The sequence below is a fragment of the Mus musculus genome, chromosome 3, assembly GCF_000001635.26.
Source record: "Mus musculus strain C57BL/6J chromosome 3, GRCm38.p6 C57BL/6J".
NCBI classification, from domain to species: Eukaryota; Metazoa; Chordata; class Mammalia; order Rodentia; family Muridae; genus Mus; species Mus musculus.
Genome location: NC_000069.6, coordinates 19,204,010 through 19,230,801, shown reverse-complemented (window position 1 = coordinate 19,230,801; position 26,792 = coordinate 19,204,010). Strand labels below are relative to the sequence as shown.

The window sequence follows — 26,792 nt, the reverse complement described above, 5'->3', positions numbered from 1 at the left end:
GTGGCTTTGGGACTTTTCCTACTCAGGGTTTCTGAGAATGCCGTCCAGTCAACAGTGACTACTCTGATGAGTTTCCTCATGAAAAGAGGGGCAAGGAGTATATGGTGTCTCTGGATTTGTTTGTATTTTCTGACTGGTCAGTCATTGTGTCTCCTTTGGATTGTCAAGGGTAATTCTACAGAGTTAGCTCCCTGTGAGCCTTCTGCACCGATACTTGGTAGATCAGTAGCAGCATGAAGTTAATGTCACAGTGATTTTTCTTGCACAGTGTTTTCCTCTTCTTTGCTGGCTTTTAATTTTACTTGGTTCTGGATCCCATGCACACTGAACACAACATGTCAGGGGCTCCTCTCTCTCTTCAGTGCTCTTCCCCATTGCTGGAGTCGATTTAAACTTGGTACAATGAGATCTTTTCTTCCTTAACACCCTTTTAATATTTTGTTTGCTAGATGGCCTTGAAATGTGCTGATATTTGTAACCCATGTCGGAACTGGGAATTAAGCAAGCAGTGGAGTGAAAAAGTAACGGAGGAATTCTTCCACCAAGGCAGGTTATAGACACATGTGGATAAACTCAGACCCGGCCATGTATAAGAGCCTCACAGTACATGCATTATATTTTAACAACTATTCATACTTCATGTATGTATAACCAGTAACAGACGAAATGTGATTTGAAACTGAGTGACCTTGGGTATTCATGATGGCACAGAAAGTAGGCTGGAAACTTCTCTGCAGAAAGATTGCTCTGAAACTACCCCATCACTTCACCATGTAGAGAGCAGGATCATAGGAGCATGTGAAGCATGTCTGAAAGAACTGACAGCATTAGTCTTGGGAGGAACACCCAGCAAAAACTGTTGTTTGGTCCAATTTAGCAAGCTTTCCATGTGTCACTAAGTTAACATTTAATCCTTTCATGAGGATTCCGTAATGCTCCTCCAGTAAATTCATAGATAGCAGTGAAGGTATTCATTATAGATTTAACCAGCAGATGTGTTGCATCTTAACAGTTCTCTTTCTTAAATTTACAGGAGATATAGAAAAAAAGTACCATTTGGGTGTGAGTCCACTTTGTGATCGTCAGACTGAGTCTATTGCCAACATCCAGATTGGTAACTATGCACATTTAGTTGCATCTGGTTTAAAAAAAAAAAATCACTCGTTTTGATTTTCTTAAGACTAGACTAGAAAATTATTCAAAACAAAAGTATCAAATTATGTTCACTGTAATTTGTAGGACATCTTAACCATTGTCACAGTATGTACCCTTTGCTCTGCCAGCCCCTCCTGTCTGCTTCAGGGGCTTTTCTTGATGGCTCAAATGTCCCTTCCAAAAGCCACCTTCCCCTGCCTGAAGGCAGTCAGTCCCCACTGCCAGGTTTCCAGAGCACTACATTCACACAAGCTTTACTTGCTTTTGGCCACGCTGTGCCTAGAGGTGGGAAGCACATTGGAACTGTTGAGGGAGCTCACCATGTACTGGGAAGCACGGGGACATGTCCTGTGACTATACAGAAGCTCGCAGAGAACCCGGGAAGGACTGCCTAAGGCTGAGTGTATCATTGGGCTTTGAAAGCAGAGAAAGATGTCAGCTCTAGAGTTTGGGCTGAATATATTATGGGGACCTGGGATTGGGAAGGGCCTTACAATTTATGCTGAACATCGTGAAGGTTGTTGATAAACATCATGATGGTCAAGTTTCTAAAAGCTCAGGACTAGCATAGTCATAATGCAGTTGGGAGGGGACACAGCAGCAACACTGACACCTTTGCTGTGCTTACAATGAACAGCAGGGACTGACGTGACTGTGTCAGACAGAGATGTAGGAAATGGGCACAGCTTGCATGGTACTGCGCCTGTGGGAATCAGTGCTGACTCCGTGGCAAAGCCGGATAGTTGTTTTTCTGTTGGGTGGAGTTAACAAGGCAATAGAAAGGCTGTTTTGATTCTCAAGGAGAGCTACTCAAGTTCAAAGACTAAGTGAACTGTAGGCAAGGGAGAGAAAGCTACATGAGTGGGTACATGCAGCTCCCGTAAATGCCTTGTAGCCCGAGGAAATTACTCTAGCCTAAAGAAAGAACTTTCAAGTGATTTTTGAAAACTTTGTAGTTTGTGCTGGAGAGATGGCTCAGTGGTTAAGTACTTGCTGCTCTTTTGAGGTTTGTTAGCAGCACCCACTTCAGTTTGCTCCTACATAACTCCAGCCCTTAGGGCTATGACCTCCTCTTGTAGCCTCTGCCTGAAAGCACTCAAATATATATAAAATACACAAAATAAAAATATGTGGTTTTTTTTAAGTTATGATTTTAGTCGCGCATAACAATAAATGCCTAAAATCTCACCAGTTTTGGAGGAGGGAAGACCTGAAGTTCAAGGTCATCCTTAGGGACATGTGAGACTCTCTCAAAGAAGAAAATGGGGGCTGCTGAGATGGCACACTGGGTAAATGTACCCTGCCATCAAGCCTGACCCCGGGGACCCACATGGTGGAGAGAGAACCAGTGCCCACAAGCTGTCCTCTGACCCCCACGTCTTCTAGACAGTCTCACTTTAGTAGTGAAAATATTAAACTATTTTTTTTATTATTTTAATACTATCTCTTAGAAATTTTGACATTGTACATTCTGAGTTAAATAAGTCATGCCAGGTGTAATATTCCATCCCTGAGGAAGTGGCCAGCAGTTGTCTCCCTGGATTGTGTTCTAGTGCCCGTAGAGTTGATATGGCCATCACGTGTGTTAGCTTAAGATGTGCTTGTTCAGCTGAGAGAAATAGATTAGACCAGAGCTCCACTGAATACTTCAGAAATCCCAATTTGTAAATCACATGTACACACAGACCTTTTAAAAGCTAATATTTTGGCTGACACTGGAGTGGAACTGAAGAACATTAAAACTCTAGATGTTTTAAAGATTAATTCAAGACATATTTTAACAGCTTTTTCCTCTGTCTCTCAAGGTTTTATGACTTACCTAGTGGAGCCTTTATTTACAGAGTGGGCCAGGTTTTCAGACACACGGCTGTCACAGACGATGCTTGGACATGTGGGGCTGAATAAAGCCAGCTGGAAGGGACTGCAGAGACAACAGCCCAGCAGCGAGGATGCCAATGCTGCATTTGAGTTGAACTCACAGTTACTAACTCAGGAAAATCGGTTATCATAACCCTGAACCAGTGGGACAACTCCCTCCTGCAACATTGTGGAAATGTGAAATGGTCTTGAGTGGAAGAACTGGTTCTGACTGCTGAGGTTTCCAAGGGGATGATGCCAGCATTATCTATCAAGATGTCTTCTGTTAGATCATACGAGCGCACGTTTTAATGGTAAGACATGAATATACAGCAATATGCATCTTGCTTTTGTATGAAACCTTAAGTCTGTAAAGCTCAGCAGGAGAACCACAAAGGGTTCTTAACGAAGGAAGATGATGTTTTAGGTGTGCCATGTGCTTTCAGAGTGTGTGTCCTTCAAGCCCTGAAACTTGAACTCAACCTCAGCAGCAATCTTGATGCAACCAGTCCAGTCCAACAGCGCATCCGTCCCTTCCACTACATTCTCTCTGAGAAAACAGAAATGTGAAGTGCCCAGCCTCTGCTGCCTCTGGCAAGAATCAATCAAATGTTTACAAATCAAATCTGAACTATTGGTTCTAAATTGCCTCGGAGCATCGTTGTGAAGGAACCACTGACCGTTCTCAGCTGAGCTGGAGACTGCAGCTCTTCGCAGCATTTGCCTTTTCTTCTTCGGATGTCAATGTCATCATCGCCTCCCACCTGCTGCTCTGCTCTGTGCCTGGAGACTGAGCATTTATTTACCACAGACGCCACACGAAGCTTTTCACTCCAGCGTGGTTGGCAATGCAGATTCCTTTTTTAACTGTTAGTTTTTAACATGGGGTGGGAGGGAAGGAACACCACTGTCCTAGCTGTGTTCTGACTCTGCAGTGAAGACACTGCATGTTGTTTTCACTACTGTACACTTGACCTACACATGCAAGCAAAAGGTGGAATGTTTAACATACCATAATCAGCTCAGGGGATTTGCCAATCTGAAATAAAGTGGGCTAGGGAAGTGTGTCCTTCAAATCAAGGGTACTAAAGTCCCTTTCGCTGCAGTGTGTGAGAGGTATGTTGTGTATGGCTGTATGGATGTGTGTTTGCGTGCATGTTTGTGCATGTATGGCTGTGCATGTTCTGTCCATCCATGTGGGAAAGGATTAGAAGTGTAAGTTCTTATTTATTGTTCTAGAATGTGACATAGTGAGCAGCCACACTTGGGGGAGGGGAAGGTAGGTGAAGCTGTAAGATTGCTCCAGATGCCTTAAACTATGCACAAAGCTAAGTGACCAAACTTCTCATTTTGATTTGAAAAGTGCATTGTTTTCTTGTCCCCCCTCCCCCACTTTGATGAAACATTACCCTTTGGCGGACCTTTTGATGTGAGTAGATGTTTTCTAGGATAAAATTTAAGGACTAATTTTAGACTTAAAACATTCCACTTTTGTAAGTTGTTTTCAGTGGTCTTATGTAGAGCAAGCACAACTGTAACCTAGTTTAAGAGAAACGGTGCTTTCTTTTAGTTACCTTCTATTTCCCTTGTTACTGTTTAAGACTGTTCATTATGTTTACAGTTTGTTGCAACAGCCATCTTGGGAGAGAACTTGAGTGTAAAGCCATGTGTGAAGGCTTGGGCACACTCGTTTAAACACGTGCCTGTTGCTTCACCTTCTGATTGACAAATAAAACCGGTCTTTGCTCATTGGTTAATCTTTGCACTCTACCTTACCACTCAGTCCTTTGGAAGTGACATGCTGGATTCTTAGGTGATCAGTTAGCTGCTGCCTCTCCCGTTCAGTCCTGGGTATTTTGAAGTCTAAGTTGTATGCAGACTTTGTCTTCCTGGAGTGTATGAGCCTCACTCTGCACCGTACAAGTGTGGCAAGGTCTGGTTCCGTTTGGTCATTCTTGTATAGCATTTGTTGGAAATTGCCTAAGAAATCACACCCTTGAAAGGGATAAAAATAGCAGTTGTGTTTGTATTCCTGGCCTTTTACAGCAGTAAGTAATAACCACTTAATTCTTTCTTTCAGATAGCCTGGTAACAATGTAGACAGACTGGCCTCAACTCAGATACCTCCCTGCTTCTGGGTCCTACTATTAAAGGTGTATGCCACCATCCACAGTGCCAATAGAGTGGCCTTACTGCCCTCCCAGGCCTAACTCATGAGAAGGGATACCGTTCACGTTTTAGATCAGACGTATCTGCTCCTACTTCCTAGAAGAAAGTACAAGTGTTAGTGAACCCACTCAAATGTTTGCCCAGTTTTCTAGAAAAGCTGAAACTTTAGTAATTCTAATATATCCAAAATATTTTCTTTTAGTATAATTAAAGTGGGTTGCTAAGTCTCTGAAATCCAGTGTGTGTTTTAAACTTACAGTACATCTCAATTTATACTAGCCTCATTTCAAGTGGTCACCCATGCCCACATTCGGCTCTCCTATTAGCATGGGTACAGGATAATAGTCATTACCCAAAGACAGCCACTGGCCCCTCCTAAAGTGACAGCATATTTGACCGTCCGGGGTCTGAGGAAGTCTCCTGCAAGCTAACATTACCTTAAACAAGTTCACACAGTATCTGATAACTGCAAAGAAAAGTCTTGGTATTTTAATTTGCAATGAAAAACATAACTACCAATCTTTCTCCCTTTAGGTAAATCTTCAGAAGCCAAATTAGGATCAGCTGGTTTCCTCAGCAAGAATTCTGAGCAAGGGACACAAAGTTTCCTAAAGCATCCATCTCCCTGTGGAGATAGCTGCTACTATCATATCTGTGAACTGGGTTCCTCCTCCCCTGGATGCTAGAGGTTCTCTGCCGCTAGCGGCTTCTATACATTGGCTTGATTGGCAGCTCCATTGTGTTCAAGTTTAATAGCAGGAAGGTTTAGCTTTCCTGACTCAGCTTCTCAAAGGGTCACCTTAGTGGTGCTTGCAAACCCATCACATTTGTTTTCTGCAGCTGTGGGAATTACCTGCCTCAACCTATTTTCCTTGATCAGCTGGGTTTTCTACAAGAATTTAAGGAACCATTTAGGTCACTTTTTAAAAAGCAAATTCATTAAAAAAAAAAAAAAAAGCAAATTCAGAGTAGCACAAAATTCATGGTATTTCATGATATATTGGACACTTCAAAGAATTTTTGAGTATGTAGCAGCCATTTGGGAATCTGGGCCCACTGCTGAAGGGGCGCTGGGGTAGGTTAGGGAGTCTCTGCTCTAGAGGTGAGAAAAAATTTTAACAAGTCTTGTCCTAACATGGTCATCAACACTGTACTCTAAACATATTAGTTTGTAATGAATCTCCGTATTAAAAGAAAAAAGCAAAATTTACATTTTTTTTGTCCTTTGCAAACTTGGAAAAAAATATCCTGTACCTGAGATATAGGTTAGAGGTGCACTAATCCCTTCACAGCTCTGAAAATGAATGCCTTTTCTAAATTTAGTTAGTTAGTTAGTTTTTTGTTTTTGTTTTGTTTTTTCAAGACAGGGTTTCTCTGTGTGTCCCTGGCTGTCCTGGAACTCTGTAGACCAGGCTGGCCTCGAACTCAGAAATACACCTGCCTCTGCCTCCCAAGTGCTGGGATAAAAGGTGTGCGCCACCGCTGCCGGACTCAAGCTTATGTCTTACGGTCAGTAACTTAAATGTGCAAACTAGTTGCCACACTTTTGCCATGTTTTTGAAGCATAACTTTGAAACTGCAGCCATTGTGTCCTAAGAACCTGCGTAGCATCGAGAGGACCCCCAAGGGTCTTCAGGAGAGAGAGCCACCACTGAGGAGCAGCATGGGGGTGAACTGACAGGAACATAAAAGGTCTCTCACATTCTTCAGTGTGCAGGGTAGTGGGCAGATGTAAATTGGGCTATCAGTAAACAAGTTACTGTGGAGTTCTATGTACCCTTTATCACGTTATTGCTAAGACATTTATTTACTGGAAGTAGTTCAGTAATGTAATGCTGAAGTTGTATAGTAAATGAATGCAGAACATGGAACTAGGTGTTCAATTTTTAGAGAGCATTAAAAGTTACAAGCCAGGGTCTCTGTTCAAATTGTCTTGGTAAAAGAAAAATGTGTACAAAGTGCTTGTAATTAGTTTTCAGAACTGACTAGGAGGGGTAATGCTGGGATATTGTTTGAGAGACTAGCTTAATAAGGAAACTTATACCATGTGTGTCTTTTGATGCTAAGTCACTTAGCATTCAAATTTGAATATACAGTTTCAAGTATTGAAAATGATACTTTGAGTAAAATACTAACTTTATCAATTACATTTTAAACTTTATGTCTAAGTTTTGTAAGTTATCTTGGAATCCATCTTTAGAACCTGGTAGGATGGAAAGGTAAAGACAAACACTGTTCTTTTCAATATTTAGCTTCTTGTTGGCTGTTGACTTAAATTGAAACCTGTTGACTTAGTCATTTGTGGCTTTCACTTGATTCAGTAGTATCTGTTAAAAAAAAAAAGCTATCTTTTACTTGTCTTTAAGAGTGAGTGGGTGTGTGTGTGGGTGTATAGCAAATTTGAAGTATTCGTTGTTTGGACATGTCTTGTAAAAAATTTCAGGAAACTGTAATAGTATCAAAGTTTTTTATCTTATCTAAAATTTATAAAATATATAAAGTTTTGAAGGAAATATCAAAGTCTACCTGTCAGCTTACTTTAGGTGCTGTAGCACAAGACTCAAAGTCTGACAAGGTGCCAGGTTGGTGGGATTCCACGAGGGGCATCCTTCCCAGTTTACAGACTTGCTAATTTCTAGTTTATCCTCATGTGACCAATAGAAGAACGAGCGAATTTTCTCACTTTTAGTGTTCTTACTAATCCTATCATGGGATCTCCATCATTGGACATAACCACTACCCAAAGGACCTACTCCTCTAATGAGTTAGGGCCTTACATGAGAAGGGTATTACACAAGCACGCATTTTTTAAGAGCTGAAAGTTCCTGGGTGTAGGGACATAGCTCGGCGGTAGAGCTCTTGTCTGCCATAAAAAAAGGTCCCTGGGTTCTGTCACACAAAGTTGAAGATTAACAGAAAACTGGGTTCTCCATTTAAGAATCATTTTAAGAATAGGAAGGGGTTAAGTTTTCTAAGGTACACAGGTAACGGGCTCAATACACAGGATTCAGCCTCATGCTGGGGGCCAGGTTTACAAAGCTGAACTTCAGAAAGCATGAAGTGGAGTTCAGCCATCCTGTGAGCTTCCCCTTGCTTGTTTCTTGTTTCCTTTCCTCTACACCTCACAGTTTCTCCTTGGGAAGCAGGAGTGTGGTTTTTTTGAAGCATTGTGTCCACACATGGCAGACATGGTTTTAAGGCCTTCACCAAGATACCAAATCTTTTGAGTGGCTTTCTGACCTCTAAAATATTTACCATATAAAGACAAATGGATAGTAAGAGCTAACTGAATGGCTGCTGTGAGCATTCTTTGGTAATTCATTTCATCAATCATGACACCCTTCCCTTACAGTGCTAGGGTCTCTTGAAGTTTCCTACCAGATCCCTGGAAGGAGTAACACGATCCTTGTTCTGTTCTGAACATTCAGTTAGGCTGAGCTGCCAATAGCAGTATTTCAGGATGACATCCCAACTGCTCTTGCTCCTCCCCCCCTAAGATACCGCTCTCTGACATATACAGTTCCCTGAGATGTGAATCTTTCACTCTAATAAAAACAGCACCTGGTTAAACAGAGAAATCATTGGAAAACAAGGACAGAAATATTAGCTAAAAGCCTTCTGATGAAAAGTAGCCTTTGTCCTTAAATTGTGGCTTTTCATCACTTGGGTCGCCTTACCCTTTGCCCCAAGAACATTAAAACTATGCCTGCGCTATGCCCTAACTGTAAAGGACCATTGAAAAGGACTTTTGTAAGACAGATCTTGAGAACTTCAGCTAGAGAAACAACTCTTAGTCCTGCCTGAAGTGAACAGCGGCATGCTGGGTCCTTCATTACTATGCTTTGCTACTTGTTGTACCGCTGAGAGAGTGAAGCGCTGGCCTACTTACAGAATTTCCAGGAAACAGGCTCAAGAGAGGATCTAAGAATGGAGAAAACAGGAAAAAGCACAGCCATGAAGCCCTAGTAATGGATGAAGGTGCATGACAAATCCCATGATAACCTTTCAGCCTTTTTGGCCTTGTGGTTAAGTGTAGAAATGCTGGAATAGCCTTAGGTGAACTACTAAAACTTTAAGCCTTGTTTTTGAGACCGATCTCAATGGCCCTAGAATAAACTCACTTGTCCAAGATCATGTGTGGCTCCAAGTCCAATGCTCTGACTCACATTCTCTATCTCTGAAAGTGTCACTACAGCACTGTTCCGCTCACAGCTCTATGTTGTATAGGAGGTCTCCTGTGTCCAAACCAGTCTAAGAGGAAAAGGGAGTGACAGACAACACAGCTCTTTAAGGACTGTATCTCTGCTTTAAAATGCATTACAAGGGCGCTGGAGGAGAGATGGCTCAGTGGTTAAGAGCACTGACTGCTCTTCCAGAGGTCCTGAGTTCAATTCCCAGCAACCACATGGTGGCTCACAACCATCCTTAATGGAATCCTCTTCTGGTGAAACAGCTAGCTACAGTATACTTACATACATAAAATACTCATATACATAAAATAAATTTTTAAAAAGAGCACTACGGGCTGGCGAAATGGCTCAGTGGTTAAGAGCACTGACTGCTCTTCCAAGGGTCCCGAGTTCAAATCCCAACAACCACATGGTGGCTTACAACCATCCGTAATGAGATCTGACGCCCTCTTCTGGTGAGTCTGAAATCAGCTACAGTGTACTTACATATAATAAATAAATTAAAAAAAAAAACTCATTAAAAAAGTGCACTACAAGCTATCCTACAGCAACATATCAGCACAAAGAATTTAGCTACAAAGGAAAGACAGAGGGAGATAAATATACAAATAGATAATAGTATTGTCAAAAGAAAATTCAACAGCTTACTTTATTTTAAAATATTAACTTTTATATAGTAGACTGCTAGCCAAATTCAATACTGATATAAATATAAACTCTTAGGTCAAAATATGTGGTCACACAAATTTTCTGAATTTCATAAAAGACAGTTTTCAAACCATAAAAAATATTTAGAAACAATATACAGCAAAAACATACCACAATTTAAACTAAATATGCTATGAAAAAATAGCCCAGTCTTTGTATGATTTAGAACACCTATCTTCAATAACTTACAATATTATCTACACTTCCCATCTCTAAACTCTGGGAAGAACCAATAGTCTAGATTTAAATAATCCAAATATTTACTCATGGTAAGAGATTCTGACATTAAAGAGTCTTATCAGAAACACAAAAATCATGGTAAACTACTAAGTACTTTAGATAAGTCCTTCCAAGCCCTAGATAACAAAGGTAGTTTTCTACTTTCTAATAACACCGAAGGTTTATCTGCATAATGTAATTCATTGGCTGACCAATAATAAATAGCTTAAAGGGAACTTATTCATCTATTCAGTAATGTTTCATTATAAAGGATATTTTGACCAGTATATTAAAATTATAAATTCAATTACGCTGACATTTCTAGAAGTATTGTGGTGGCTAGTTTGTCAGCTTGACACAGCTAGAGTCATCTAAAAGGAAGTGAACCTCAATTGAGAAAATGCCTCCATAAGATCTGGCTGCAAGGCCTTCTCTTAATTAGTGATTGATGGGGAAGGTAGTGCCAACCCTGGGTTGGTGGTCCTGGGTTCTATAAGAAAGCAGGCTGAGCAGGCCATAGGAAGCAAGCCAGTAAGCAGCAGCCTCCATGGCCTCTGCATCAGCTCCTGGCTCCAGGGCCCTGCCCTGCTTAGTCCCTGCCCTCAATGCTTGTGATGAAGAACTGCTATATGGCACTGTGAGTGACATAAACCATTTCCTCCCCCAAGGTGCTTCTGGCCATGGTGTTTCATCACAGTGATGGTAACCTTAACTAAGACAATTTTTAACTTAGCAACAAATCATCCATCTTTATAGGGCCACTTATTAAACTGATGAGAAAGATGATACATTCTGGCTTTTATTTAAGAAATGATTTAATTCAATAGTTTGATTTGTTACTACTTGAGAAGTTCATTTGCTTCCCAGTAGTGGGTGGTAATGAGGTGTAAATGGCCTTCCTGGTCCTCACTTCCCTCTAACAGAAAGCAACACAGAGACTCAGCAGTAAACATCTTCTGCTGTTTATGTAAACTCAGCTCCAGAAAACAGAAAGTGAGAACATACTCAAGTCCTGTCCGAGGCATTCCCAGCTCCAATAGTGTGCTATAATAACAGTATACCAGCTCTCCATCACTGACTAGTGAACTCTCAGTGAAGAGGAAGATAACAGTGTCCTCTCTGATGCCATTCATGGTGAAATGTGTGCACAGATTTTAGTGTTAAGAACAGAACATGCACATAGTACATGTGTGTTAGGGAGAGCTCCAGAGCTGACCTCTCAGAAGCCAGACCTCCTGCTGCTTTCACTGCTTCTTACTCCTCTAGTTGGGCTCAGAAGGAAGGAGACCAATGAACACTACAGCAAGGAATTTACTAAATACTGGTGATTTCTCCTAGACAAACTCAGCTCTGCAAGCCAACTGGTGAACCAGGAGTCTTTCTGAATTCATTGTCCATTAGGAGTCGGGAACATTTTCAATTAAAGCCTTCATTTTCCCTGTAGACTTCAATATATGTGGGCCAAACTGGAAAAGAAAAAAAAAAAAATCCAAAGCATGGAATAAGTCAGCAAGTATCTTCATGCAAACAACAGGCAGGAAGGAGTTCCTATTCGTGTGGTCTACTCAGTCTCTGTGTGGTGCAGCATATACCTCACAAGCCTATGTCAGATCTCACTGGGAAAACTCACCAGGCACCCCTAGGAGAAAATGATCCTGTCTAATTTTGAGTAAATCTTTTAAAATCTGAATACAAACACTATACTTTATCATAATGAAAATTATTATTAGATTGAGTTTCACTTCATTATACCTAAAGACAAAAATAAAACCCTGCAGGGAAAATTTAACATTGGAAAGTGAAACCCAGGGTTAAACTCTGCTTTTTTTCACTTAGGTTTCTCTGTAAGTTTTGGATTTCCAAACAAACTAAGTTTTACAGTGAGAAAAGTAGAAATACAAACAAACATGTCATCCTTGCTGGTCACAATGGCACAACTACTTTAATCCCAGCATCAGAGGTAGAGGTAGCAAGATCAGGATTTAAGCCAACCCTGCTACACACCTAGTTTAAGTCCACGCTGGATTTCCTAAGTCCCAGTTTCAAACAAAAGATCAATGATCCTTACCCGCCCAGCTAGCTACAATCTCCATATTGGTACAGAGTCCAGCAGCATCCAGCAGGAGACACAAGTCAATGGCTTAGATATGGATCTCCACCTAACATGCTACTTACTACTCACCAGGGCTGGCTCTGAGGTGGCCTCTGACTCTGGCTTTGGAATTCCTCTTTCAGTTTCTCCTTGGCTATTGTGTCGATATGCAAACTTCTTTTTCAGAGCCTCTGCTATGAAGGCAGCATGGTCAGTATCCGCTGGCCTGGGTTTTACATCTTTCTCTGACCTTTGAGAAAGGAGCAGAAACCAAGGGGACAGGTCAATATGTGGATGTCCTTCAGAGGGTCTCTGTGGACAACAAACGGTGACTAAGCCACTGCTAGTAGTAGGAGGGACACTTGGACTTTAGAGCTCAACATGAGAGTGCAGAGTCAGATAAAGGGCCACTTAGGACAAGTCAGGGCTGCATCTTCCGGAAGTACCCAGTGATTCCAGGAGAGCCTGGGGGCATGCATCCTCTTGAGAGAGCTCAACAAGTGAGGGTGCCAGGCACCAAGACGGATGACCTCAGTTCAATCCCCAGGACTCACACTGAAGGCAAGGATTCAATCACAAGTCGTCTTCTGACCTTCCCACACATACTGAACCTTTTCTTAAAACAGGTAACCTTTTTAAGAAATGAGTTGGGCGTTAGTGGTCCATGCCTTGAATCCCAGCACTCTGGAAGCAGAGGTAGGTGGATCTCTGACTGTGAGGAAACAGAGTGAGTTTCCAGGAAAGGCAGGGGCTATACAGGAAAAAGAAAAAAAAAAAAAAAAAAAAAACTGTCTGGGGAATAAAAAACCAAAAAAACAAATGAGTCCACACAAGAGGATGACACTTGGTGGAATTGAGGAGCCATTCCCTGCCCTTGGCTATTCTGTGTAGAGGAGCTCTTAGAGCTGCAGACATTTCTCGAAGGGAAAATGGTTCAGCACTCATGTTATAAACCTGAGACTCCTAGTATTCAACGTGGGAGCCTCACCTCTTGACTGACCGTAGCTTCACACTGTTCATGTCTTTAAGGATCTCAAGCATATTTGGCATGTCAGGCTTCTTTGGGTGGCCCGTAGCCAAAGTCTTTCCAGCACTGAGTCTCTGCTCTCTTCTTTCTTTAATCAGATCAAGAGCAGACGTACTTTGGTGGAGTACCAACGGAAGGGGAGGGGGAGGAGGAGGAGGTGGTGGTGGTGGTGCTACAGTAACAGATGTGGAAGAATCTAAGCAACCTACAAAAGAAGCAAACAAGTTACTCTTTCTGGTAAGAGGCAAGAAAACATCGTGACAGACTTGTGTATCCCTAAAAGCAATGTCCTTAAAAAGAGTCTAGAGGGAAAATGCAATTCAGCTACTAAGAAAGGTCTGACTCTGAACCCAAACTCATCCCATGCAAATGAACACAGATGTTTTTAACGTTTAGACACACTTGTTTGTGGAGAGCAGCATAACCACTCTTAGCAGAAATATAAAGCAGTCTATACTCATACACATCTGTCCTCAATACATACTAGGCAGTTCAGCACTATCACAAGTATCACGAACACGTGACCATGCCAGCTGTTTATATGCCTATAATCCCTGCACTTGGGAGAACAAAGCGGCAGGATCACCAAATTCAAGGCCAACCTGATCTACATAAGGAATTCCAGGTCACTCAGATACAAAGAAAAACCTTGTCCCACAAAACAGTATCACACTTAATTTTCAAAGAAAAAAGTAAGTGTTAAAGAAATAAAATCCCTAATATTTACCCTTTTTGCCTAATCAAAGTTGGCTGTCTCTACTGCAGAACTATACAAATGAGAGCTTGGGGAAATCGTAACGTCACAACAGTTTTCCCCGGAGTACTCAGACCATAAGACAACAAAACAAACTGCAGAGTTATCTCCTATTTATGGTAGTTTCCCTAGTCTACCAGCAGAGGGAAGTAAAGAAAACAGTTTCAAGTTAATAGACAACAAGCCAGAACCTGCTATGCAAAGCACATGTCTATGCAAATCACTGAGATCACCCCTCCCCTTCTAGTGCCCAGTGCCCAAAGCACCATAAGCAACAGGATTCAGACACTGGGCACCTACGTGTCTCTCCAGGACCGTGAAATAACAGGAAAAACAACCACTACTTTCCAACAGACTACCAGGCTAGGATTTCAAGGCCATAGTTTCTTCTCCATGGGAAAAAATGTGCCACACAAATTAAACCAAGAGGATTAGATGAAATCCTGACTGGTTTCTACTCTACAAGAGAAAGAAAAGGGTCATTAGGTACCTGCTGTGTGTTTATTTATTACTTTCTATACATAATGCCACAGGGACTTGGTAATACAAGGACCGTTATACCCAATTTAGAGCAGGAAAGGAAAGTGGACCATCAGATGTTTACCTCAGGCCCTGCATGTGTAAATAGCTTCTCACAAGTCCTACCCAGAAACAGTTCCTTTCACCAGACACAAAGTCACGTTACATCCTCGTGTCTGAGAGGAGTGGTTATCAGATGGGGGAATCTAAACTTCCCATAAAGCAGCCATTCACAACAGCCCACTTCAAATGCAGGCATTTCAGAGTTTGCCAAGCAGATTTTTTTCCCTACTCTTCTCAAATTAAAGTCACACAGACATCATCGGGTTTTGTGCTGTCTTAGGCAAGACTAGAGAAGACACAGCTTGCACTGTCCAGTCACAACAAGCCACTTCAGGGGCCACATACCTGCACTTGGACTCTGTTGCTCCTGCAGGGTCACAATCTTGGCAATCTGAGCTCTAAGGGCAGCAAGCTCATTCTCAAGGGCAGAGATCTTCTGCAGGGCCTCCTCGCTGGCCAGCGTCCTCTCTGGAGAAGGCTTGTCTTGAGACAGGCTTGGGAAGGAAGTGTGCCTGCTTGGGGGCTTCTCAAAGCAAGGAGGGTCATCCTCATGAGGAGGCTTGGAACTGACTTCTGCCCTGCAAGGAAAGCATAAAGGTGGCCATCACAGGCTGTGAAGGAGACCTGAATAGACAGACACCTACACACTGCTCATCAGGGTATCACACAAGTCACTATTCCCCAGCTGTATGCCAGCACTGCCCCACTCCTTTCCTGTCTACAGAGCCTGTTGCTCCTCCACCACTGTCAAGAGGAAAGGCTGCCGATTGGTTTTGTTTTGTTTTCTTTTGTTTTTGTCTTCACCTAAAAAATTTCATCTTCCAAATTGCAATCTAATCATAACCACCGGGAAGCTCAAACCGAGAATGTCTGAGCCCTTCTGTAGGGTCCTGGCTTTGCCTTCTAGTACCAGCAATTCCTGTGTTTGACTAAGCACATCAAACAAGAAATATGGGAACCATGTAATCCAACCACATCCCAGAAGCCGAAAGGAGAGGGGAATCGTTAATGTCATTTCTCTCAAGCCCACACTGTCAAAGTCTGAACACTGGAAACACTGCTCCCTGAAGTCGGACATGCCAGTCGCTGGGAATGCTTCAAAATGCAAGAATTCTTCATGAGTACAGGAAGTAATCATAATTCCTAGTATGAAGATCACTAATTCAAAGTAGCCTGGACTGCACAGTACGCTGGACACTAACCTAAGCTACTCTAAAAAGCAGAAACAACTGCCCTGTGCCTGGAATAAGGACTTTAGTGTCCAGTTTCTTTTGCAGTTTAGGGAACATGTGGCTGAGCAGGTTAATAAAGCCTCAGACCTATTAGTCAGCAACTGAAGCCACTTAAGCCTCAGCCGCCTTCTGCGTGCTGAGTGAGGCCAGTGCAGTGCAGTGTGGCATTTCAGTGAAAGCAGGTAAAGGGGCAGCACACAGTGAGGACACTCGGGCTGGCTATCAATTCCAGCTATACTTACAAGTTTCTGAGAAAACAAAGAATTGGCAAGAAAAGGGGACATCCACATTTTAATCATTGTCCTCATAGCTTCTCTGTCACATGCAATCAGACTTTTTTGTTTCTGTTTTTGAGGAATGGCTTCACTCACTCTGCAGCTCTGGCTTCTTTAAAACTCTCTAGGCAGTAGCCTCGCTTTCTACCCACAACCCCAGTTCTGGGATTGCATGCAGAACAACCACACTGTTCCACCCAACCAAATGTTATTAATCACAGTATCAATTAAGCCCTTTAACAATTCAACTTTCACTTAACTTGACACTGCTGTTTACTTTGCTTGAGAGCTGTATAAATGACTTGGCTTTTGACTAGGGAAATGAATCTAGGTGTTTTGTTCAAATCTCTTTATACTTTAAGTTGTTAGAATGTTTGCAAGTTGCCTTTTCACCTGTAAGATTGGGAATGGAAAAACTTCAATAATAAATGTTGTGGGTTGCTCTGATGCTGTTTGTATTCTGATATTAATTCTGCTTCCTCAAGAGAGGTTGCCCCCAAGGAAAAGTCAAACACAGGTATTCCAGTGATCTCATATGAACCTTCTCCCCATTCTAACTAGTCAATAAAAGCTAGAGCCTGTGATTGGGCAGTGGAAGGGAAAGGTGGGACGAGAGGTTTTTGGGGAGTGAGGGAGGAGAAGGGAAGAAGAGGAGGAGGAGGAGGCCACGATGGGGCAGAACCACACGTAGCAAAGGGTCGTATAGCTGGGGAATCAGTTAGTATAGTGGTAGATCTGCCCAATCTAGGCATATAGCTTATAACTATAATAACTGGATTGTGTGGTTTTTTTATATGGGCTTATTGGGGTTGGAAAAACCAGCAATAAATAAACACCTATTCTTCCCTAGTCCTTAGCACACCTAACATCATAATAGCACCTTTTTAAATTGGGAATATGTGTAGAAGTGTTTGGATTCCAGAGCTCCGATTACTGTTTCCTTTTTTATCCTAATACTAAGAAAACCAGATAAGGAAATCTGTTTAAAATGTAGAGTGAAAAATAAATTCATAAGAACTTCCAAAAGGCTAGCCATGGTAAAACCTGTCTCCATCCCAGAACTTGAAGCAATAGGGTCATGAGTAGGCAGCTAGCCTGGACTATACAGAGAAAGCTTACCTGAGGGATGGGGATATAATGTAGTCCAGTCAGTTAAGTGATGGTTTGGCATGCACAAAACCCTGGCTTCATACCAATACTCCATAAAATTGGGTGTAGTACATAATGCCTACAGCCCCAGGAGTCTGCTTGTACAGGCTAGAGGGAGGGGTAGGAGTTCAACATTGTCCTTTATTACACAGTAAGTTCAAGAGCAGATTGGTCCACACGAGGCGCTGTCTCAAAAAAACAGGAGGGCCAGGAGGTAATTTAGTTGACATGCCATGTGGAGCTAAGTTTGATCCCTGGAAGCCATGTGAGAAGCTAGATATAGATGTGCATGCTTGTAACTTCAGTACTGTGGAGGCAGAGAAAGGTGGGTCCCTGGGGCTCAATCACCAGGCACCCTCACCTGATCTGCACGCCTCAATCCCAAGGAAACTTTGTCATAAAACAAGATGTACTAGAAGAATACCTGAGCCTGACCTCTGGCCTCCGCATGTTTGCATATGTGCATACATGTCCACAAACATGAATAAGCACTCACTGCACAGCACATACATACACAAAATAAGGCTTACATTTCTACATGCCTACAGATAAGTAGCATCCTTTTCCTTTCCATTGAAATCTTAAATATAAAAACAACAAAAAGTATCTAGAACAGATGTTCAAAAAGCAGAAAACAGCTACCTGTCATATGTTTCTTTAAAACTGTTTCAGCACCCCAGCTCTGTCTGCTAGTGAGATGTCTTCATGTTTTCCCTGCTTCACTTGGCCCCCAGATACTCTATGGTAGAAGAGCACAGACTCCTGGTTAAAGTACAATGTGCTGAAATTCCTAAATTTACTACTGTGCTGGTCTGTTTTATGTTAACTTGATGCAGCAGGAGTCATCTGAGAGGAGGAACATAATTGATAAAATGCCTCCAGCACAGTGGTTCTAAACCCTCCAAATGCTGCGACCCTTTAATACAGTTCCTCGTGTTATAGTGACCCCCAACCATAAAATTATTTTTGTTGCTACATCATAACTGTAATTTTGTTACTGTTATGAATTGTAATGTAAATCTCTGGGTTTTCCAATGGTATTAGACGGCCCCTGTTGAAAGAATCCTTCAACCTTCAAAAGGGTCTTGAGACCCTTTTGAGAACCAATATCCCAGATCAAGCTGTAAGCAGACAGGCTTAACGGGCATTTTCTTAGTGATTGAGATTGACTAGGGAGGGCCCTGCCTATTGTGGGTGGTGCTATTCCTAGGCTGGTGGTCCCAGGTTCTATAAGAAAGCAAACCACACAGAATAAGCTATTAAGCAGCACCCTCCCTAGACTCTGCATCAGCTCCTGCCTCCAGGTTCCTGCCCTGCTTGAGTTCCTGTCCTGACTTCCTTTGGTGATGAACAGCAATGTGAACATAACTTTCTTAGACTGACTACGTAGTAAATATTCTTTGTAAGTTTTCAAATGAATGAAAACATCTCTAATACTCATTGTTCCTTCATGTGACCCCCCAACTCATCTTGATATAATTTTTAAGATCATTCTCCAAGTATACAAATTCTCTATGATCTGATGGATCCCTGTACTCCAGTGAAACTATTATTTACCTAACCTATCTCTGACAGTTCTTTCTGGCCACTTATACTAGAACATAACCTGAATGGCAGGGAATTCTGTGGTTCAAAAGGACTTAGGCTGAATATTCCTGATTTTGATAAATAAATCCAAAAGAAGAGTGCTTAAAAAAAAAAAAAAAAAAAGAGCAGGGCAAGCTGTCATCCAATGAGGCTCTAAAGTATTGCAATGCATCCTTGAAACAGCAGACACTGAATCTCAGCCCCAGAGCCTTCCAGACTCACCTGAGTCTTATTGAGCACTCTCCTTCTTCAGTGGCTACCAATCCAACATCAGCAAAAGATGCCACCGCATCCTCTCCTGAGTGTGCGGGACTCCATTCTGTTGCATGGCTGGTAAGCTGGAAGTTACAAAGAGAGAAAGTCCTTTATCTGTAAAATTTAACATAAAATTAAAAACCAAAGACATAGCATCAGGCTGGTGCTAACACCTCATGGGTGGAGCAGTAGCTCTATGGCAGGCCTCCATATGCTACTGAGGCCTGGTTCACAACCTCAGGATTTTAACTTAATGTTAACCCATTTCTACATCATGATTCTTATATTTTATTCATCTAAAATCATAACAAAAAATAGATTCTAAGTATTAAAAACCACTGACTTGGAGCTAGGAATGTAGCTTAGTGATAAGATACTTGGCTAGCATGCTTAAGGCACTGTGCTCTCTAACACCCAAAACAATACCACTTTTTCCTGAAATAAATGTGGAGGACACCAAGTCATCAAAGTCACCACTCAATGTGATGAATGTCTATAAGAGTGTAGTAATGCTGATAGTTAATACTGTCACGTCCCGCTGTGGCAAACGACTGTAAGGCACTAGCGATGGTGGCTGCTAATACTCTTGAGGTAACGACTATGAAGGTCCAGTGACAGTGCTGATGCATATCCCTATCAACCAGACTGCTTTAAAGACCATCCAGAACACTCAGGGGGCAGAAGCAGGTGGACCTCGGTGAGTTCAGGGTCAACCTCAAGTACAGAGTCAGTTTCAGGCCATCCAGGAGTACAGTATGGTCCTGTCTTAAACAGAAACCAGAAGACGTGCTTCTGGCCTGAGGGGGAGACCTAACCTGCATGTGATGAGAAGGAAGTTGACTGAGTACCGCAAGTTTTTCTCTGCTTTCTGATTGCAGACAGGACAGTCACTTGACCTCCCACCACTATGTCTTCCCCAACAGGACCAACTGCCCCCTCTATGTACAAAAAACATACCCTTTCTTTCTTAAGTTACTTGGTTAGGAATGAAGAAAGCAACTTGTGTTATACTGTATGCATATGTTGTTACAATATGATAAGGTTGAAAGAATTTTTTAAATGCCTTAAATCTCAACTTTTACTTGAATATTAAATAGCAAAGTATTAAAAGTTTTAACACTATTAAAAAACAGAGTTAAGAAGCAAAATTCTCTAGCTAAACTTAAACATATGAAGGAAAATTATCTTGAAAGAAATACTAAAGAGTATACTAAAATGTACCTGAGAGAGAAACAATTTAACTGTATTAATTTAGGCTACATGTCATGTGTCAGAGTCAGAAGGTCAATGACTAACAATCTGCATATAAAGTTTACAAATGAACTTCCTAAAAGTGAAGTTTGGAGGGGTTGCAGAGCTAGCTCAGTTGTAGAGTATTTGCCAAGCATGAAAACACCTAAGTTCAGTCCCCAGTTCATGAAAAGGAAGAGAGGAAATAATTAAAGAAACAAACACAACAACTCACTTTTGAATTGAATAAAAAGAAGCAAAAAAGGCCAGAGAGACTGACTCCCTGACCCACTCATCAGACATGCTACGCTGGGGAACTCGTCCAGCATTCAGACCAGCTGCCTGTAAACTCAGGACTCCACACATCAGACTCTGGAAGTCTGTCCTTAGCAGCGCTTTATTTTGGAGGAAACCTAAAAATTTTGTAATTTTTATGGAAGAGTATAATATCTTAATTTGAAAACTTGATTTAGTCTGATATCTGTTTAACTTCTGCCCAGGTTGTACCTGCCTAGCAGCAGGAAACCCAGAGCATGGCAGAGAGTTGGAGGTAAGAGGGTGAGAAAGTCAGAGTCCACTCAATTACATACAGCATCAGAGGCCAGTCTGAGAAATGGGACATTACCTCAAAAACGAAAAGGAAAAAGGGCAGTAAAGCAGACCCAATTCAGGGCATGGTGGTACATGCCTGCTCTGACACTGCAACCCAGCAGTAGGAGGACAGGGGCCTCAAGTCCAGTCTTGGCTATACAGTCAGACCTTGTTTCAGAGAATGGGGTGGGGGTGGGGGACTGTCCACACTTAATTTTCCAGGTTTTATAAATGACAATAATTACGGATCAAACACTGTTTTTAATTTTACATCTGAGTTTAAACCCTGGGATTCACTCATATTGTGGAAAGGACTCCTGATTGTTGTCCTCTGACCTCCACATGTTTTCTAGGGAACATGCACGGTGTGTGCACACAAACAAATAAATAGAATTTTCAAAGTACAAAAGTGGCTGGAGCTACAGCTCAGAGGTAAAGAGCACTGGATGTTGTCCCCGGGCCATGGTTTCAGCTCCCAGCATTCTCATGGTAGCTCATAACCATCCCTCTAGCTCTGCTTCCAGGACTGGATGCCTAGCCTAGCCTCTGTGGTACACAGAGCAGGCAAAACACCCACACACATATAATAAAAATATGTAAGTCTTTTGCTAGGTGATGGTGGTTGTACACTCCTTTGATCCCAGCATATGAGCAGCCTTGTCTACAGAGTGAGTTCCAAGATAGCCACGGCTGTTACACAGAGAAACCCTGTCTCAAAAAGCAGAGCAAAACAAAAGTGTAGAAGCAGAAAACCAAAAATATAATACCTTCTAGGTGTTATTTTACAGTCTTATCTAAATATTAATTATGCTCCAAAACTATACCACGTATACGAACACGTGACATAAGACCAGAGAAGAAATGGCAACACAGCTGTCAAGATCTGTCTCTACCACACAAGCTGTTCCCCTACTTAAGCCTAATTCAGTTAAGAGACAAAGGAAAATGGAACCCAAAGGAACTTTTTAAAAGCCGATTCATCTATGACTTGAAAAGAACATGCCCTGAGCGATGTAAGCCGGGAATGGGAAAGGCAGACTCCAGGACAACTCAGACAAAGTGCAAGTCAAGGTGAAGTGCATGCTGGCAGGGGAGCGAGGCCAAGTTCTTCAAGCGTGATGAAGACATCACTGCCATGTGCATGCACGGATGACCATGAGCATGCACGGCTGAGACAAGATGTCTGAAAACAAAAGACTTACTGTTAATTTGTAGGAAGGTCCTGTCCTGTTAAAGCTACTGTTAGCAAAAAAGATTAGAGTGAAAACACAAAAATGGAGAGTAAGCACTATAGTTTTAAGTCTTTAAGAAATTAAAAAACAGTAACCCAAAACTCAGTAATATATTAGAATCTTACCACATCACTCTTGATTAATTTATAATATTCTGATAAACTACCCTGAGAAAATGGACTTCAACAAAAGGCTTAATATCCATATAAATACCAAAAAACACATCAAGCTTGGTCACTTGCTCTAAACTGGCTTATGCGTTTACATATAACATGTCCACACCCACTATATGCTTCCCCCAGTCATCTCTAGATGACTTCCATACTGAAAATCTGTGCATGCTCCATGTACATCTCCCCCCAGACAGTTCTGATGGTGACCCTAACCCTAACGCTGTGCTCACTCTAACATATTTGCTTCTTTACGATCTCTCTAGGAAAATACCAGCACCTAGCAAAAAGCATAAACCTCAAGTTTATTTGTTAAGGAAAAATGGGCCATTTTAAGTGGGCATTTTGCTACCAGATGTGTGGGTTCCTGTAGTGGAAACATAAACTCATTACTTGCATAGTCATATAACTATTCCAATTCCAAAAGCCACCCTGAAAATTCAAGAAAGCAGTCTGGTACAAAATTACCACAAAGAATTGTCAAGGCTGAGTTACGCAGAGGCCTGTGGGTTGCACAAGGTGGAATTCACAGTACTAACCACGCTGCCATCAGCTCCTGTCCAAGCTGTTGTAAACTATGTTAGTATTTGTAATCACTGTATGTATGTGCTCTTAAATTAAGACGTAGAAATGCACACGTGCAAGCTATTGTAAATTATGTTAGTATTTGTGATCACTGTATGTATGTGCTCTTAAATTAAGACGTAGAAATGCACACGTGCAAGCTATTGTAAATTATGTTAGTATTTGTGATCACTGTATGTATGTGCTCTTAAATTAAGACGTAGAAATGCACACGTGCAAGCTATTGTAAATTATGTTAGTATTTGTGAACACTGTATGTATGTGCTCTTAAATTAAGACATAGAAATGCACTTGCATTGCAGGCTGTTTATTTCCTTTTTTGTTATGGAAACAATGTATCATTCATTATGTAGCCCGAGCTAGCTTGAAACTCGAGATCCTGCCTCACACTCTAAGGTGCTGGGATACAGTGTGTATATTCCCAGCTCTTCCTGCTTTCATTTCAAACAACTAAGAAATTCATAACAACAAAACCTGCAAAGTTCTTTCCCTCGCCCTTCTCAGTGATGAACTGGCAGGGCTACTGCCAGGGAGGAAAGGATTACTTTTTCTTTACAAGTATTTACTTACTTATTGACTCTGTGTGTGTGTGTGTGTGTGTGTGTGTGTGTGTGTGCGCACGCGCGCATGTCACTATGAGGGGGCAAATTGGAGGACAACTTAAAAGAGCCACTTTTCTCCTTTCACATGTGGGTCCCAGGGATTAAAGTCCTCATGCTTTGTTGCATCTTGCTCTCCCCAAGAAACGTTTCTTAAGTACAAAAGGTACAGCTAAATGTCAGAATATTTGCCTAGTATACCTAAGAACCTCAGGTCAACCCTAACCACCACAAAACCAAAGCAATAACAAAAAAGGGCTTCTTTAGGATCAGAAGAGCTAAAGGAGGCATATTAAATAACAACCCAAAGGCCAAGCAGGTTCAGGGTCACCTGGGAATTACCAACTGTCTCACCCTGGGCTTCCCAAGCTTCCTCTAGGCATTTTCAGGGAGGATAAATGTTGAGGATCTGGAATAATCACTTCAGAGCAACTAAAATTAGAAAGACCTTGCTTGCCTGTTAATCCTCTCTATTTCAGTGTTAATAGGAGAAAGCCTCAAAAACAATTCAGTATTTCTAAAAACACTGTGCCTAATCACATATTTCTAAGGCACATATTACCATTTAAATATGAAAAACACAAACCCAATACCTGAAATTGAACTCTTGGACACTGAATCAGAGATAAGTTGGTACCAATTTTCCTTACGATACTTCGAGATGAACCATATGGTTTTCCAGACCATAGTACCTAAGGAAACAGGGAAAAACCAGATGATTACAAATTTCTTAAATCGTTAATAAAATACATGGACCTGCTAAGTGAATGCTAACATAGTAATCACAGTTTTGTAATGTTCTAAATATTCTAGTAAATAAGCTAGTATTTCTCAATTCAGAAATTAAAGGATGGACAGACAGATAGTCGGTTGGCATTACAGCGAAAAACCTTCATATAAGATATTATGTAAAAATTTAGACTAGTATCTAACGTATTTTTATTTTTGTGTGTATGTGTGTGTATGTACATGTGTGTGTACACACACACACATGCTGGCTTACATATAAAGGTCAAAGAACACCTCTGTGAAGTCTATTTTCTTCTGCCACCTTCCCTGAGTTCTGGGGATCAAGCTCGGGTTGCCCCCCTTGTGCAGCAAGCCATCTCAGCAGCACCAATATCCTCTAGCAACCTTAAATAATACTGTATTGGGGACTACAAATATTTTCTTACAATTCTACACAAGAAATGCTCTGTACCTATTCTACCATATTTTCAGTTTTAGAATTTTAAAAATGTAAGAATTTGGAAATATGAGCCACTTTGGCTATGGTAATTTTTCAAATTAAATCCAAAATCTGTATGAGGCTTAAGGAGTGGTTTTGTGTCATGAATATTATTTTTTACTACACAAAGGTGACTTTCTCCAGCATTTGTGGGATAAATCCAGTCCCACTTGTCCTGCTTAAAGGGCCTTGTCTTTAAATCTTATAAACTGCTATGTGTATTAGTAGCTGCCACACTGAGAATCACCCCCACCCCGCCCCCACCCCCGCGTGAGATAATACACAGGGCACTAGAGGATTCCTAAAAGCTCACCACATAACTCCAGCCATAACAGTTAGTTAAGTTACTGGAGATTTCAGCTGCAATCTTACCCTTCTAACCCAGAAAACTCTACCCATGTTGAGTACTACATCTGAAAGCCTAGCCAGAGAGGTAAAGAGCAGCTTTAAAAGAAAAAAAATCATAATTCAAACTTTCGTAATTATCTCTTAGTACTAAACAAACACCAATCAGATAAAAATGGACATTTAGTTCCCTGTTTAAGGTCAGCCAAATTCTAACTTAAAGAATGAAATTATGCTACTATATTAATGTAATTATGAATACTAATTAACCTAATGGAAACTTTATGACCAACAGTTAGTTCCCATTTCTTGTGGTAGATATAACACTTACCAAAACTAGACCATATACCATTCTCAAAGCACACAGTATATGAAACACTCATAGAAATAGCTTTAAATTCTCAAATTCAGTAACTAAATCCAATTTAGAATACTATTATATATGTAGTCAGAGTGAAGTTTGTGGGGGTACATATGGTGCCCACCCCACCTCAGGCCACCTCAACCTTTTAAAAGTTTGTCTATCATCTATGGTCCTGGTTTTACTGACTTTATCTGGAAGAATTCCAGAAAATTCTATGACAGCCAACAAAACCCTTTCTTGTTGTTTTTCTTCTTACAAAGAAAAAAAATCTTTGTAAGTAAATAAACTGACAGCACAATTTTGGAAATTTGGGACAGAAGACAGATTAAATATTAAAATGTGAATGAAGTTATACAAAGAATTTATAAGGCAAAGTTACCCTAGTTTACAGAAAATATGAATAGCACCAACAATGATATAGAGGACTATCAGCAGTCCTCATTACATGAGGACAAGGAAGAACTTCCAGCAGAAAAATGGTTCTCACAGTTCAGAGCAACAAAAAAGAATCAGCAGCCAAGAAAGAATATGAAAAAGTCATTATAGAACACAATCTTTAAGCTTTTTACCTTATACATTTTAATAGGTCTTGATCTTTAAAATAAAACCCAGAAGGCAATCGTAACTACAGCACTCAGTCATTTCTTTTCCAATCTCCCATTTAGTCACAAGCCAAAGCTCTACTGTGATGTAGGAAACTCGGAATGCTATTTGTACCAATTACCTAGTCTGCAGTGACCCTCCACCTCTCTAGGAAACAAAGTCCTGCCCAAGGAGGAAGAAAGATCGTAAAGAAAACCTTGAAAAGGACCAGCCCAGGTCAGGGCCAATGCTTCTGCCAGCTTCCAGCAACCCTCACTAGTCTTCCCATCTGTTTAACATCAGCAGGAAAGAATGCCAGGTGCCTTCAGGAAGGGAAGTGGCCAGTGATTCAGCTTTTAATTATAAGGACTAAGTAAACTGTTTAGGCCTTGCCTACAAAGTTAGAACAGACTGCTTTGTGTCATCACATTTTTAAACATACTCAGTAAACTAACATAATGTTGCTCTTCTGATCCTTTTGAACTAACTGCCCAGTACTTAGTATGAAAACAATAATACAAAGCAGGGGAGTATGTAACAACGACTGGACTATTTAAAAAGAAGCATCACAGCCTCCATTAGATGGTAAGAAATAAGAGGAAACAACAGCTAACT

At 41.2% G+C, this 26,792-nt stretch overlaps 2 protein-coding genes across 14 annotated transcripts in view; one reads left to right on the top strand and one right to left on the bottom strand.

Annotated features, from left to right (window-relative positions):
* Positions 1-7,694, top strand: part of Pde7a (phosphodiesterase 7A) — an 88,215-nt gene extending 80,521 nt beyond the window's left edge. For 4 of the 8 annotated variants that reach the window (XM_030252456.1, XM_006535405.4, XM_006535408.4 and 1 more), the window contains 3 exons: positions 450-546; positions 1,034-1,114; positions 2,961-6,138. In XM_030252456.1, the coding sequence (XP_030108316.1) occupies positions 450-546; positions 1,034-1,114; positions 2,961-3,166 (384 nt within the window). In that variant the 3' untranslated portion in view covers positions 3,167-6,138. Of the gene's footprint in view, positions 1-449; positions 547-1,033; positions 1,115-2,960 lie in introns of all 8 variants that reach the window. The other 4 variants (NM_001122759.2, NM_008802.3, XM_006535406.4 and 1 more) reach the window with 3 other exon arrangements.
* A 2,290-nt stretch (positions 7,695-9,984) lies between these two features.
* The window catches only part of Mtfr1 (mitochondrial fission regulator 1), a 33,503-nt gene continuing 16,695 nt past the window's right edge, over positions 9,985-26,792 (bottom strand). For 4 of the 6 annotated variants that reach the window (NM_001253391.2, NM_001253390.2, NM_026182.6 and 1 more), the window contains exons 3-8: positions 24,252-24,350; positions 19,219-19,334; positions 15,099-15,331; positions 13,379-13,622; positions 12,481-12,640; positions 9,985-11,764 (exon numbers count right to left, since the gene is read on the bottom strand). In NM_001253391.2, coding sequence (NP_001240320.1) covers positions 11,696-11,764; positions 12,481-12,640; positions 13,379-13,622; positions 15,099-15,331; positions 19,219-19,334; positions 24,252-24,350 — 921 coding nt within the window. In that variant the 3' untranslated portion in view covers positions 9,985-11,695. Of the gene's footprint in view, positions 11,765-12,480; positions 12,641-13,378; positions 13,623-15,098; positions 15,332-19,218; positions 19,335-22,274; positions 22,312-24,251; positions 24,351-26,792 lie in introns of all 6 variants that reach the window. The other 2 variants (NR_045575.2, XM_011249708.3) reach the window with 2 other exon arrangements.